This window comes from Pelobates fuscus, chromosome 6 (assembly GCF_036172605.1).
Source record: "Pelobates fuscus isolate aPelFus1 chromosome 6, aPelFus1.pri, whole genome shotgun sequence".
In the NCBI taxonomy this organism is placed as follows: Eukaryota; Metazoa; Chordata; class Amphibia; order Anura; family Pelobatidae; genus Pelobates; species Pelobates fuscus.
Genome location: NC_086322.1, coordinates 192,771,661 through 192,787,499, shown reverse-complemented (window position 1 = coordinate 192,787,499; position 15,839 = coordinate 192,771,661). Strand labels below are relative to the sequence as shown.

The 15,839-nt window shown below is 38.3% G+C and overlaps 1 protein-coding gene across 1 annotated transcript in view; it reads right to left on the bottom strand.

Annotated features, from left to right (window-relative positions):
• Positions 1-15,839, bottom strand: part of UNC5C (unc-5 netrin receptor C) — a 346,592-nt gene that overhangs the window by 41,804 nt on the left and 288,949 nt on the right. The window contains exons 9-12 of the mRNA XM_063458624.1: positions 13,725-13,790; positions 6,670-6,861; positions 3,957-4,301; positions 2,541-2,628 (exon numbers count right to left, since the gene is read on the bottom strand). Coding sequence (XP_063314694.1) covers positions 2,541-2,628; positions 3,957-4,301; positions 6,670-6,861; positions 13,725-13,790 — 691 coding nt within the window. The remainder of the gene's footprint in view (positions 1-2,540; positions 2,629-3,956; positions 4,302-6,669; positions 6,862-13,724; positions 13,791-15,839) is intronic.

Below are 15,839 nucleotides of genomic sequence, written 5' to 3'. Positions count from 1 at the left end.
TTGTCTCCACCATGTGGTATGGATGTAGGGGGGGTGACAGGGCCAGTGAGACAATCCATCCGGGAGCCGCACCAGACACTCTGCGATCGAGTGAGACGGCGGCCGTCCGCCTCACCCCTCGCTTCAGTAGGCCGCAAGCCCCGGGCGTAAAATCTCCCCGCTGGGGTGCACATCATTCAGATCTGAGGTCTGCAGATTAGGCAGTGGATCGTCGTGTGTCAACTGGCAGGTTTTCCCGTGAAGTTAGGCAGGTTTTCCGCTTAGTTATAGCTGGTTAGGCGAGAACAGGCAGGAGCTCATCAGACTTGCGACCGACCAGCATGGCGGTCCGGCCCCGCCCTCCCTCGTTATATGTTATGCTCATATCCTCATGTTATGATTTGCACTTGTTTATATGTTTTTTTTGTGAAAAAAAACGAAATAAATATATATATATATATATATATTTTAATGTAATGTTTACCCGTGATTAATAACTTTTTTTGTATCTTATTTTCTTTGGATGGTGAGCATTGATTGAGATGAGAATCAGTGTTACAGCAATGCCTAAAAAGCTCAGGATGGTCACATAAGATCTTGACCTTTCTTTGAAGACCTACTTGAATGACAATATGTATGGAGGAGCCATGACTCTACTGTCCATCAAGTCATAAATAAAGTATATGTAACTCTGTTATCAGACAGTAGACAATCAATAAAAGCAGCCTCAAGATTTGTCTGACTGCATTATACATTCCACCAGTACTACAGTGTAAATTAAATTAAGTAAAAGTACACAGATAATGTATACGATTAACAGTCAATACACCAAACCAAATTTGTATACATTTTAAGTTCCTATATTTCCAGGAGATGTAATAAGACCTTAGGATATTCTTAGCTAAAAGAACATTTAAGTAAAAATGGTACAATGGTGAATGTAAATATGGCCTGATGAAAACTATTTATAGACAATTCAGCTACCTAACTAGCACAGCTAAACTCTACAATGTCAGAAACATCAACTTGATGCTACATAAACATTACAGGTATTGTTCTACTATATCTTTCTGAAATGTCTAAAGAATAGTGATAGTTGACAGCATACCAGTAAAGTGTCTAAATCTGATGACTGAGACATACTTCGAAAATGTAAAGAATCGTTATCAAATAAATGGTTCTAACACTGATCTGTGAGTCTGTCATATTCATCCATACCAAATCTCTCTTATAACAGGTATCTCAACTACGATATACTTGTAATGATAGCTCTAACTTAACGGGTGAAGGGTATCTAAGGGTATTGAAGCATTAGTAGAATATGAAAGGGTCAGCTACTGAATGACTTTAGTTGAGGATCTGCCCACGCTTAAACCCTTGGAGAATAGAGACTAGATGAACTAATAGTTCCAATAACAATAGTTCCAAGACATCTACACATACCATTACTGGTTGAAGTGCCTCTGTCATGCCTAACATGACTTGGTGTAACCTTAGATAACTTACTATATCATCATTGTGCTAACACATTAATAGATTGTTTTATTTAATATCCTACTAACCTCAACATCTGAGGAAACGGATTTAGGGGTAATTATTTCAGATAACTTAAAGGTAGGAAGACAATGTAATAGAGCAGCAGGAAATGCTAGCAGAATGCTTGGTTGTATAGGGAGAGGTATTAGAAGTAGAAAGAGGGAAGTGCTCATGCCATTGTACAGAACACTGGTGAGACCTCACTTGGAGTACTGTACACAGTACTGGAGACCGTATCTTCAGAAGGATATTGATACTTTAGAAAGAGATCAGAGAAGGGCTACTAAACTGGTTCATGGATTGCAGGATAAAACTTACCAGGAAAGGTTGAATGAACTTAACATGTATAGCTTGGAGGAAAGACGAGACAGGGGGGATATGATAGAAACATTTAAATACATAAAGGGAATCAACAAAGTAAAGGAGGAGACTATATTTAAAAGAAGATAAACTACCACAACAAGAGGACATAGTCTTAAATTAGAGGGGCAAAGGTTTAAAAATAATATCAGGACGTATTACTTTACTGAGAGGGTAGTGGATGCATGGAATGGTTCGTTAAAACTCTAAAAATGAAAGAGATTATTGGAGATCCTGTTCTTCTTCCATTGTGTGGCTCATTACCAATATGAAATGTAATCTATATAGAGTAATTTTATACAATATATTTATTAGAATAAAAATAGAGCTCAATTCACACATAAAAGCAATTTCATTAATGCAAATCCCAACCGCCCCTTCCATTGTGTTTCATCTTCCGGGCAGGCATTTGCAAAAAACAAATCCAAATATTTTCTGCCAATAAACACTGAACTATCAATAATAAAACAGAGTTTGCTACTATAAAGGGACTCTGAAGCATTTTTTTACATTGTTTTTTTTTTCTTTTTTCGATAATTAGAGAGTCCTTTCATATCTGCATCACATAAACAGAAAACATCTCTCTTTGGGCATAAACTGACCATTATTGTACCCTAATTTGTTGTTTTGATAGATTTGAACAATTGCTGGGTACAGACATTTACCTCATATTTTCCTTTCTGTGCACAGTCATATACATTTCGTATACTCTTCCCTGAGGAACGGCCCCAGCAGGAATCAGCAAACTCACTCCTAAAGAATGCAAAGATAATAGAAACAAATAGAGAAATCAATTAAATAATAGGAAATGATACTTGTAAAGAGTAGACATGCAATTTATGTTTCAAGCTCGCATTCATGTTTCCATAAAAAGAATTCATTTTGCAGGGCAATGTTGGCTTTAAGTCCTCAAAGCTAAGATGAAAAATGTTGCCATGGCGATTGAAGCCCTACTTATGGCTCTTAAAAGCAAAATAATTGGTATGAGATGAAATCCTTGTAAAGGGCAAAAAAAATAAAAATAAACATTTTATTATTTGATTTTATTTCTGAACAAACATCTCTATCTCACATTTTAAGGAAAACCACTAAGGCTAAGAAATTAAAGTTTTATACTTCATGTGGCCCCATTTTAGCTATATCCTTTTTAGATACATGGTAGAGTGCTCTAAATGTTTGTATGATACTCAAAGAATCGTGGGAGCATGTATTCATGCTCCCAACATGCTTAAAATATGAATCAATATATTTTAAATTGATCATATATATATATATATATATATATATATATATATATATATATATAAAGGGAACCTTTAGTCTTGAAAACAACAATTGCTATTTCAGGACTATACGTTCTCTTCTGTCCACCCATTTTGTTCTCTTTCCTTTGGCATTAAAAAATCTAAGTAAAATAAATATTACGTACCATTGCCAGCACCAGCTCCGCCTCCTTGGATGACATCAACAAGCTGACCCACAATTTCCTCCAATCTATTGCTTCTTATAAAGGAGCAATGGATTGGAATAGGCATGTACAGCCAAATGCCATGCTTTGCCAATCAAATGCTGCTATCAGTTTCTCTTAGTTCTGGATGAGGAACACCTCTAGTGGCTGTCAGGAAGAAAACCACTAGAGGTGTATTTAACCATGAATAGTAACAGGACCACTGCACTCAGACCACTTAATTGAGATGATAATGGTCATATAATGTATGTGCTAGGTAAGTACCAGATTCACATCATTATTTGATAGCATTATAGATATGGAAACCTCAATAAATATAGGGACAACCTTTTACTGAAAAAAGCTGATAAGAAAGCATTCTTCAAACTACTCATTTTGATATAGGTATAAATGTCTTGAGCAAAGTGCTAAATGTAGATAAGTCAGTATAAATGTGAAATTGATTTGATTAGTAAATGCTCCTAGTGGTGTAGCAAGGCAGGTAGCTGTTCCCACCAGAATCAGAGACAATGGCAGAACTACCAGGGTTGCAACAAGATCAAATGGTCTACAGTAAGGGAGCATACAGTCTGCAACTCCTGCGAGTGCAGTTAACAAAAAAATCTTTCCTCACCTGAATTAGGAATGATTAGGTGTCCTCCAAGTGAATTGAATGTTCCAAAAGCAGTGCATGATGGGTCTGTTTGTCGTGCAAGACTTTGGTTTTTCATATTTAACATGTCATTCTCCAGTAGGGATTGTGTAATCTGTGGCGATAGCTTTGAAGAATAGTCAGAGAGATCATCTTGGGGCGTGACAGCTCCTGAAGAGTTGTACACTTTAATTTTCAAATTAGGAAGAGGGTCAAGAAGAGGAGAATTTGTCATTGGAATCTTATCAGAGACATCATGAAGAGCATAGACAGGTCCTCTGTACATCGCAGCCGCAGATGTTAGGTCAGGAGGAACTCCAAGAAGATCTGTGCATTAAAAAAAACAAAACTGAACTATAAAAACAATGAAAATGTACAGATTACCAGAGTAAAAACGACAAAGTAATCCTTGGAATTGTAACAATCAATGGTAGCTATGTAAAAAAGTGCCATATTCTGAAAAGATGTAAAAGGGGAAGAGTCACCAATGGAATATGCTTCCTCTTACCTCTAGTTTCTTTGGTGACTGTCCCACTTTTAGTTCTTTAAACTTTTGAAATTCCAAAAAAAAAAGGAAATTGGGGGCACAACTTGAACATTCAGCAGTTGTGCTGCTGTATACCTATGTGCAAAAAAACGAATGCTGCAAGTATTCTATAAGCAGCTGATTACATCATTTGCTGTTAAAATGTATAAATATATATACCAGTCTCCCTTTCTCAAAATTGTAATATATATAATTATAAATGTTATATAGGTTTTCTAGATGGCTTGTAAGGCCAAGTTATTTCTTAACTACTAACCCATTTCTTAATTAGTATTTATCAGAAGATTAATTAGCATAAAATGCATTTAAAATGAACCTTTTACATATTTACATATTTTGCATATTGACATACTTGATGTCTAATATCTTAAAAGCTGTCATTATATAACATATATTTAGTACTTAATCAGCTAAAACATGTAAAAACGAGAGACGATCAAGGATCAGTTTTATGAAAGCCATTATTATAAAGTCGTCCTAAAAATCCAGAGTTCTGCATGAATTCAGAATGTCATCCATTGACATGTAACATGCCACTTTTTAATCTTTAGTTCAGATCATGAGGTTTTTTAATAACCAAATAATGGCATTCTACTTTTCACATTTTCTACTTTTTTCACATGATGCATTATAAATGTTATTACCCAAAATGTGTTATTTGTCTAAATTTGTTATCATTGTCATTACTCTAAATTACCAGCATTTTGAATAAAAGTGGTGGTGGAAAAAGTATGTTTTTTCCGCCTGTCTAATTAGTCCTTCTTCCTCTTTATAAGCAGGCTGGGTCCATGGAGAGCACACTGAGATGATCTGGATTTGTAGCAGAAATTGAACATAGCAGATGAGTAGTTCCGGACGTTTTACAAGTCGCTGTTCATCTTATTTTATGATACTTCCTGTGAAAGCTATTATGTGATTAGGAAATTTAATTTGCCTGTTAAAACTTCCAAAATGAAGCATGTTACATGCTTTAATGCTCCCTTCGCTGTATTAGTTTCTTCCTGAGAGACGGCACATGGAAATGGCTAGAATACTTGCTTTATTTAATCCCTGGCATGAGATGGAGGCAGAGGGAAGAAGTATTTCACTTTATTTACTTGAGTGGATGGGGGAGGAAGGGGGAGTCCACTCTGCTCTGTAATATACAGGAAAGAAACATGATGTTACCCAGAGCAAAAAACAATGTTCGCCACTGGAATATAGCAAACGATTTGCTGGCAAATATAAGGTCATTGCAGCAAGCTGCTCCCATGTTGTGTATGATGTTACCTATGTTCTTAGACATGTCTGCGAGTACGGTTTATTCAGAGTAAAATTAGGGAATTCGAGAATCTAGGTACGGCACTTTGGAAGGTATACATTTGGCCTGTGCCATGGAGCTTCACACATATGCACACTGGACCAGTGGGAATTATTACCTTAAACAGAAGAAGCATGGATTTTGGTACAAAGGATATAGGTCAGAGTGGCTATGCCTCTCTTAACATCTAGACATGACTCTCATCAACCCTGTGCATGAGTGCTGGGCTGACAGGTACCTCTGCTCATGAACTTCTAACACATCTGTCTGACATCATTGGCATCAGTCTGCACAGGATAGAGGTGGCAGATTGGCAATGTGTCTCCAGATCTAGGGGAAGTATTCAATTACCACCCCAATCCTACCCTCCGGACTGAACTTATTTGCCAGAATTAGTGCTCTACACGGCCAAACCTCCCTGATGATGCCTATAATCACATTAGAAAAAGGAATCTGCTGTCATGGAAGATTTGACTAGCATTTGACTACTAGACTTTTTCTTTGAGCAGTTTTACTCTGGTACATGTGTATTAACTGTTATATCACGATCAAGATAGGTAGAAAATGACAGTTTCTCCTGATGGGTGATTAAGCTATAGAACAAGCTGCTAAACTGAGAAAGAATTTGCTGTTATTACACTGTTCATCAAATTCATAATTTAATAAAACAAGATGATAAGAAAAAAAGGTATTAATATAAAAAGAAGTCTTCATCTTTGTAAAAAACTGCCTCACTTACTGTTCCTTATATCCTACATGACATGCTTACATGAACAAAAATGTTCATATACAAGTATTTTCTAGCTATTTTAGAAATCATAGTCCACATATAAAATAAAAGAATGTACCTTGTCTGGCAGCTTTAATATTGACAGCTTGAAATCCTCCATTAAGTGCAGAAGTGTCAATGATATCTGACTCAAATCCACGATGATTCTTCCGATACACAAACAATGCCACAATGACCGAAATGGCAAGGCACACAATCACAGCTATCACAATGCCAACGTACAAGGCTACATTGTCCGAGCTCGGAGCAGCTGTAAAAGACATAATTAAATATTTATACATTTATACTGTTCCCAAACACATTCTTTTTTTGTACTTTTCATCTCTACAATACAGGAAAAAGTGGACATCAGGACAAGGGCCAAGTGTTGAGGGTCAATATAACAAGAATATTTTAACCTTCATACCTATATTGTTCAAATGGCTGACAGCCTTTTTTCCATTCTTTAAAATTATAGTTATAACAAGAAAAAGATACTGACCATTGCAATATGCAGCTTCAGTATTCGATTTCAGTCCATGAATTTGATGGGGCACTTTCAGTACCATAACCACATTTAAGTGCAATGGTCAAGATGCAAAGAGGCTATGGGTTTCATCCCATCTATTTGTCAAGCCACGTTTTGGCAAAAAAGGGTCTGTTCTGCTCCCAATGTTCTCGGCCAATCATTGCCATTAGGGGTGGGCAAAGTTCATATTGGTAATGCAGAAGTATACATTTGGCATCACCAATGTGGCTGAAGAGGGGTAAACAGTAGCGTAAACAGTTCCCAAAAAAATCTTGGATGACGACTATAGCATTTTTGCACCTTAACCACTATATTGGGCTGTAGTGGTTATTGTGTTTAGAGTGTCTTTTAAACTGTAACATATTTGCAATATAACTTCTGTTACGATGCTGTATTCTTAGGATGTGTGTTTTGTGTATGTATATGCAGAAGATTACCTTTAGAGACTTCAGGTATGCCGACCTGCTAAATATGTAAATAGACCATTATGAAGGAAAGTGAACAACACAAATGATCAATAGATATATAAAAGATTATTACTGCATTAATTACTGCATGTTTAACATACAATCCTTTCTCCCTTCCCTTAACAAAATTGCAGAGATATGTAATGATAATTTTTTTACATACATATTTTTTTGAATTAGATAGGCACGCAAGTTGAAAGTTTAAAGGTTTAATCCTTGTTTAATAGCACAGAGATTGAAACCAGAATCAACAAATGTGTGAGGAAGGTTGAATGGTGTTAAGGTTTTTTTTTTCTCCAACTTAGATTATTATTTAACTACCGTGTATAACCCGCAGTTGTGCTTCACTTTGCTTCAGTATGAAAACTTGCATTACACAATAGGTATAGCTGAATACATTAATAACTCTGTCAGACAAACGCACTTGATTTCAGCTGAGAAAGGCATATCAATAAAGTAACATCCACGGGAAGTAGTTGGCTCTTTAAAAGAGGCTATGTGCAATGACTGCAGGTTAATAAAACGCTCTAGAAAGAAAAACCTTGGATCTTACATGTTCAATCACACAGAAATAAAAGGCAATGTAAGCTTTGACGTGACTATAGCGGTACAATTGTAATTGTTGACATAACTGCATAAATTCTGTATGCTACAAAAGAATGATTATCATTGGACTACAAAATCCATCACAATCAGCCGACCAATGTTGTTAGACAAAATCCAAATCAAAGAAATTCTAGCATGCTCTTTCAAATGGTGTCTCATTATTTAGGTTCCAAAAGTGAACACAGCTACCTTTTAACCAATTAAATTATGGTTTTTAAGAGTTGCTGTAATGATCAAAACGTTGTGCTTATTTTGGGCACCTAAATAAAGGGGTGCAGTTTGATAGGATGTGCGGAATTCCCTTTCTTTATTGGGATATGAACTGGCTTTGGCGGAACCAGATTGCGTGCACCCTGATTGATAGCTACTGTTTATCTGTTTTTGGATTCAATGTTGTTAGACAGTTACACAATATCATGGCACATTTAATGGACTATAGCTGCCTGGAGATGATGATCATGATGGTATGACAGGCTGAATGTTTTCAAATTATCCTTCAATTCCAGAAAAAAGATTTACTTATTTAATCACCTGCCTGTTAATTAACCCCAGTGTCCTTTACAATATAATCCTTACCCCAAAACCAAATAAAATCATTTGTTTCTATATGAACTGAATAAAGAAACAGTCTAATGAAAAACAGTGGGATTCCAGTACTTACTAAACAGATAGAGCCGTGTTTATGAAATATGTGACAATGAAAGCAGCGGAAATTGGCTGACCATCATATAATGTAGTATGGCTCAAAACATCCCAAAATATGCACAATGGATTTCAAGAGGATAAAACATATGACAGTAGTATCACTAATGAACACATTGCACAATAGGGAAACTACAGTAGACGGCCAGTGCTTAGTGAAAGCCATCTGAATTGCATTTAAAACAGTTTTATGGTTTTCCCTTGGAGGGTTTTACGAGGGGGTTCTTTCTCTGCATATCCTTCCAAAACTAAATTCAGTGCAAATGGCAGCTGGTTCATTCCAGATCCATGTGTTTATACATTTAAAAGCCTTCTCTAAATCGTAATATTGTTTATTTGCACAGGACAGATATCCCTGCAGGGAAAATTGCTGCTTTGTAAAAAAATTACAAATCTTTCACATGGATCTAAGAAGGACCATTGAATGGCACCAGCTGTGGGAATCATGACAAAACTGTGTCATGGAGTGACTGGGTCTGTATTCTCTGAAAGTGGATTATTGGTCTGGAAATGCATGTGTCAATATAGAGAAGGTGAATAGAATATGTTTGGATAACACATTTAAGGGCTCTATTGCCTAGACAAAGAACCTGTGGGTCCATCACCAAATTAACTGCAATTCCTCCATTGGTCTGTCTGATAATCATTTCCAGCTGGCAGAGGATCATTAGAAATTTAGTTACAGGATTTTCACTCCTCACATTAATACACAAAGAAATTAAGATGGTATTTCTAAAAGTGGACATTCCATGGTGAAGGACTTTCAAATCTTCACTTGAGTATGGCTATTCATACGTAACCCCCAATACATTTTTTAAAAACTTTGCTGTATACATTTGCAACAAGTTCTGCATTTTTTTTGAAGCTCGCCATTTACTTTGCAAACACAATATTAATTAAACAATTACTTTAACCACTGCAACCATTTCAGTGTTCTTCAGAGTTCTATTTAATTGTGTGCTGGGGGCTAGTTCCACCCCAGCACATGTGACTTAGACAGTTCAGAATTCTGTTCTGGGCTGACTAATGTCAACACTGTGCATATTTAATGCCTGCAAGAAGATAGCTTCCCCTCCCTCCCATGCAGTGCCCACTCCCATCTCTCTCTGTTGCATGTATTTTGCTTTTTTTCTTTAATTAAAAAATCCTCACCCTTATCCTCACTGGCTCAGTTTGTCTGCTCGCACTCTGAGCTGCCGAAGAAGTCCAATCATAGAGACATCTGTGATTGGATGGTGCAAGGCCCCTTATGAGGTCAGATTGAGGAGGAAGGTCAGTGCTGGGAGCTTTGCCCGGCCCTGGTTTGCAGGTAAGTACAAACTTTTCATGGTTGGGGAACCTAGTAACAATGGCCAATACAGTGGCAGATCCAGAGACTGATCTCGGGAGGGGCACTTGTAGATTATTTAAAGAAATAATTCATGCACAATAACCACTACAGCTCTGTGTAGTGGTTATGGTGCCAGGAGTGCCGGGACCCCCTCCCAGAGTAAGTAGTCAAACCGTTTAAGAACTGTTTGACAACTTACCTGAGGTCTGCTGAGATATTGGGCTGTAGTAGGGCATAGGAGCAGTGGTGTGTGTGAGTGGTGCAATGTGTGAGGGGTGCAGTGTGTGAATGTGTAGGGTGTGTGGGGCAATATGTGTACGGGTGGGCAGTTTATATGTGTGTGGCTGTGTATGTGTGTGTAGGGCAATGTGTGTATAGGGGGCTGTGTGTGGGGGGGCAGTGTATGTATGGGTGGGCAGTGTATGTGTGTGGGGCAATGTGTGGATGGGGCTGTGTATGTGTGTGTGGGGGGCAATGTATGGGGGGCTGTGTATGTGTGTGGCAGTGTGTGTATGGGTGGGCAGGATATGTGTGTGGGGGCAATGTGTGTATGGGAAGACAGTGTGTTAATATGCATGGTGTGTGTGGGGGCAGTGTGTGTATGGGGGGCAGTGTGTGTATGGGGGGCGGTGTATGTGTGTTGGGGCAATGTGTGTATTGGGGGCTGTGTGTGTGGGGGGGAAGTGTGTGCATGAGTGGGCAGTGTGTGTATAGGGGCAGTGTATGTGTGTGTGGGGCAATGTGCGTATGGGGACTGTGTGTGTGTGGGGGGCAGTGTGTGTATGGGTGGGCAGTGTATATGTGTGTGTGGCAGTGTGTGTATGGGGGGCAGTGTGTGAATGTGTATGGTGTGTGTGGGGGCAGTGTGTGTATGGGGGCGGTGTATGTGTGTGGGGGGCAATGTGTGTATGGGGGGGCTGTGTGTGTGTGTGTTAAGGGCAGTGTGTGTATGGGTGGGCATTGTATATGTGTGCGAGGCAGTGTGTGTATGGGGGCAGTGTATGTGTATGTGGGGCAGTGTGTGCATGTGGGGGCAGTGTGTAAATGTGAATGGTGAGTGTGGGGCAGTGTGTGCCTGGGTGCAGTGTTTGTATGGTGGAGGTGTATGTGCGTGTGGAGTAATGTGTGTATGGGGGGCTGTGTGTGTGCGTGTGTGTGTGAGGCAGTGTGTGTATGGGTGGGCAGTGTATGTGTGTGTGGGCAGTGTGTGTATGGGGGCAGTGTGTGTGTATGTGGGGGAAGTGTGTGTATGGGGAGCAGTGTGTGTATGGGAGGGGCAGTGTATGTGTGTGGGGAAGTGTATGTGTGTGTGGGGGCAGTGTGTGTATGGGGGCAGTATATGTGTGTGGGGGTGCAGTGTGTGTATGGGGGCACAATGTATGTGGGGGTGCAATGTGTGTATGGGGGGGCAATGTGTGTAAGGGGCAGTGTGTGAATGTGTGGTGAGGAGGGTAGGGAGGCTTTTTTATAAAAAAAATGTTTTTTAATATAAATAAATACATTTATGTCCTCTCTCCCTTCTTACCTTTACTGAATGAGGAGGGAGGACATTTCTCAATCCCTGGTGGTCCGGTGGTGAATCCCTGGTGGTCCCAGTGGTGAGAGTGAACTCTAGCCTGCAGCTCCAGGGCTAGAGGTGCCTGCAGACTGAGGAGGGAGATCTCCGATTTCCCCTCCGGTCCTTGAAGGCACATTTGCCGGCAGGGAAGAGCCTGGGGGGAGGGCAATTGCTCCGTTGCCCCCCCCCCCCCGGATCTGCCAGTAGCCCAATAGTTAGAATTGCTAGCCTATGGCATTTAATGTACAAGGGTTTAAGTAACCCTTTAACATGTTGATTCTGTTAATCTTTAAGGCACAATCCTTTTGGCAGAAAAGCGTTGCATACAAATTTGGGGACAAAGTCTCTTTAATATTAACATAAAAAGAGAACAAATAAAATGCATTTCAATAGTCTTTTTATGGTCTCTCTTCTTAGGATTTAATGCATGAAATGAAGTTGAATGCTGATGCAAGAAATGAAAAATCTGTACAAAAAAATAATAATAATAATCAAATAAAATCTCCATATTTAATAAATAAAAGAAATTATAATTTGGGAGAGATCTGTTAACACACCTTACTAAGTGGAACATCTGGTTCATAAAGAATAAAGTAATTTATTAACCACTAAAGCAATAACCATATAACTAACAAAATGGTGACCACAGACTGCAAATAATAATCATAAAATAAATAATTACTAGAAACTTGGATAGAACCTTGTCGTGGCAACTTGCCCAGTCATCTACTAATCCACCGTAATAAGGAACTTAAAAGGTTTCTCCGCTTGGCAGAGATTTCACAGTTCAGAACCTATTAGGAACACTAAGGATTCGGTTACAGGCAGGCTTGCTTAACTATTTTGGTACCAGGCTCTGAGGAGTCTGCTCTGGCACATTGTGGCTTTATAATCATTTAAACCCCCAAAAATGTGAAGCATGATTCTGTAGATCAGTTTTGTTATCCTTGGTTTATTTCATTTTATATCACTGCGTAATTGAACATTAAAAAGGTCTTTTGATGTGCTAATGCAATACTGATGTTGTGGTAGATGTTGCAGGACGTCAAACAAATGTGGGATGGCAGGACAGGAGCCTAAATTCAGGACATTCCCCCAAATCAAGGACATATTTGAAGTATTATTTAACCACAGAACAGAGGCTGATGTTCAGCAACATTTGGACAGCTACCTGTTGTCTACCCTTGTGAACATGTAAAAACATTTATTTGCCACTATCCATTCTTGGTACCATTCAGTAGCCCAGACACATCATCTGTGAAGTGACACTTGTTGACATTCCACCTAGCACCTCGGTTTTTCCAGTCTGCTCAACTGAGCCAATGAATGATCTAAAAAGCTTCACTAAATGAATACAACCAAATACAGAATACAGCCAAAGTGGAATGGGATATTTCTCTTTAGCATTATCAACAAGGTAGCCCAGGTTCGTGTCAAACCTTTCACAAATGGTTTGACTCCTTACCAGGATAAAAAATATCAGCCAATCAGAATGCAACTCTGACTACGTATGGCTCACTACTTCTGCATTTGTTTGTGGCAGTTTTCATTATTTGTTTAATCCAAAATTCAAGGTTCTTTTTGTAGTCGAAAAAATAAAAAAATAGGTAATTCCCATAACTATTACATACATATTGAAACGTTTACAGCTATGCCATTTTACATATAAAAGATGTACTTTGCAATGTAAAATAAATGAAAAGTCATAAACAATACCCAATAAAAACCTAATAACAAAATAATGCCCTGAACGGCATTTTGGACCATTTTCTGAAGGTTACATAAAAATCTCACTACGTTAGTATTGCTTTGTACACAGCAGGCCTTTCTGACTTGAAGCACATTTAGTCCGCAGCTGAGTTAAGATGCAAATTCAAATAGGGAAAGATAACCTTAATAATGTAAGGAACATAAAATAAAAAAAAAAATAATAATAACTTACAAGAATATCCATATTCTTTCTGTGTTTTCTGTTCATGGGTTCTGGGTGAAATAGGGTATGTCAGGCCTTAAAAAGAAAACAAAAAGAAAAAGAAAGAAAACAAACAGAAATGGGAAAAATCAAAATCATATGAACCAAAGTAAAATAACAAAAATCATGAACATAATTTTTTTTAATTAAAATGCAACATTCCATAGTGTGAGTATTTTTAAATTATGGCTTAGTGCATGACTGTGATTGCACATTTTATGTTTGCCATCATTCTTTAGAATTAAGATGGCATTTTGGAGTGAATATTCTCAAGTCACTAACTCTAGAATGTTTTGGATTTTTTCTGCAATTCAACATGAACGTTAAATGGAACAAATTCCATTTCAGAAACCATTTTCGTTTAGTTTGTCACTTTTCTCATTTTTGATGCTCCAAAGATTGATATTTAAAGGAAGTCCTGATTAAATTGGTTTATAATTGTATTCACACTTTCTGAATGACTAGCAAATGTCTAGATAAGCTGATATGGCAAAACAGATCCAGGTTGGTTAGAGGGTAGCTGTACACCAGTCCCATGACATGTATATGCTCACCTACAATGTTTTGTAATACGAACCAAGAAACCATTTTGGCACAGATTGAACAAGATGCCAGTATAGGATGGGAGGCACACATAATGTCTGTCATGCTACTAACAGAAAGTGCAAAAACTGTATAAATATGGTAATTTTTATTAAATAAAGCAAAGCGAGTCTTGGGCCCCAAAGTGCTTCCAAGCTGTTTAATTTCCATGGTGAATATAAAATAAAGTTAGGCTGGGGGAGAGAGGGAATGGCAAGGGGGGCAGTTATCTATGATAATGACGGGAGAGCTAAAAGTAAGATTATGAGGGGAGGGGACGGGGTATCAGAATTCCAAGGCCCACTAACGCAGCGGAAGCCCAGTCACAATTGCGCCTTCATGGCCCTTATTGTGAGTCCAGAGCTTCTACGGACAAAATGGATTCCCATATGGAGTGATTCCAAACATAATGAGACAAACACTGACTTGAACTCAAAATATGTGTCATTTGCTTTAACTTATTCAATAGGGAAAGTTATTTTATCAATAAATACACAGTAATATTCATATAGTCAGTAATTTGTTTCTCCTTTTTCATGAAATGCCTAGTGCAGATAAGTCAGTCTTTAGCACCTTCAATCATAGCAAAATAAGTATACACCACTAACTCATTTACATTATCATATTACAGGAAACAAGCCTGCTGAGAATGATCTAATGACATATTAATGTACAATGCAAACATCTTCCTACTCCTTAGTACTTTTATTAATTCCAGACTGTGAGACAGACATATTGAAAGCATGTTTTGGAACAAATGATCCATGCAATATGGCCATTTCTGTTTGCACATGATGCACCGAACCACTACAAATCCCCCGTCACTCATTGTAATATGGGAGAAAAGCAGGAAGTTAAAAATACACTCAAAGCACCATAAGCATCTACGGTCTCTGCATATATTAGTGTAGGGGCGATCACTGTGACTGCTTTCATTTATAGCAATGAAGACACAACAAGGCAATAGTAAAAGAACCCTGGTGAACAACATCCCAGATATCCCAATATAAAAAAAAAACTAATTTCAGGGAGGTGGCTTCACCAGCTATTGCTCCCCTCCTCCACACACACAGCCACCAAACATGTATGAATGAGGACATGCCATTTTATTATGAGTGAACGCCACTATTTATCTAACAACATATTGCAACACACTATTAACACACTGACATATGCACACACCTTGGCACATGCACACACTTTGACACAGATGCACACACTGACGCACAGATACACACTAGCACATAGACACACACAGTGAAATACAGATACACCCACACTGGCATAAACACACACCTTGACACACAGATACACGCACTGGCACATACACACACACTCAGACATTGTGTGTCAGATTGTGTGTGCAATTTCCAGGAAATTGTATATGATTTGAGGGTGTCAGGGAGCCACATTGCAAAAGCGGGAGACTCCTGGAACCTTTTTATTTTTTTATAAGTGATATTGCAGAAGGTCTTGATGGTAAGGTATGTATTTTTGCTGATG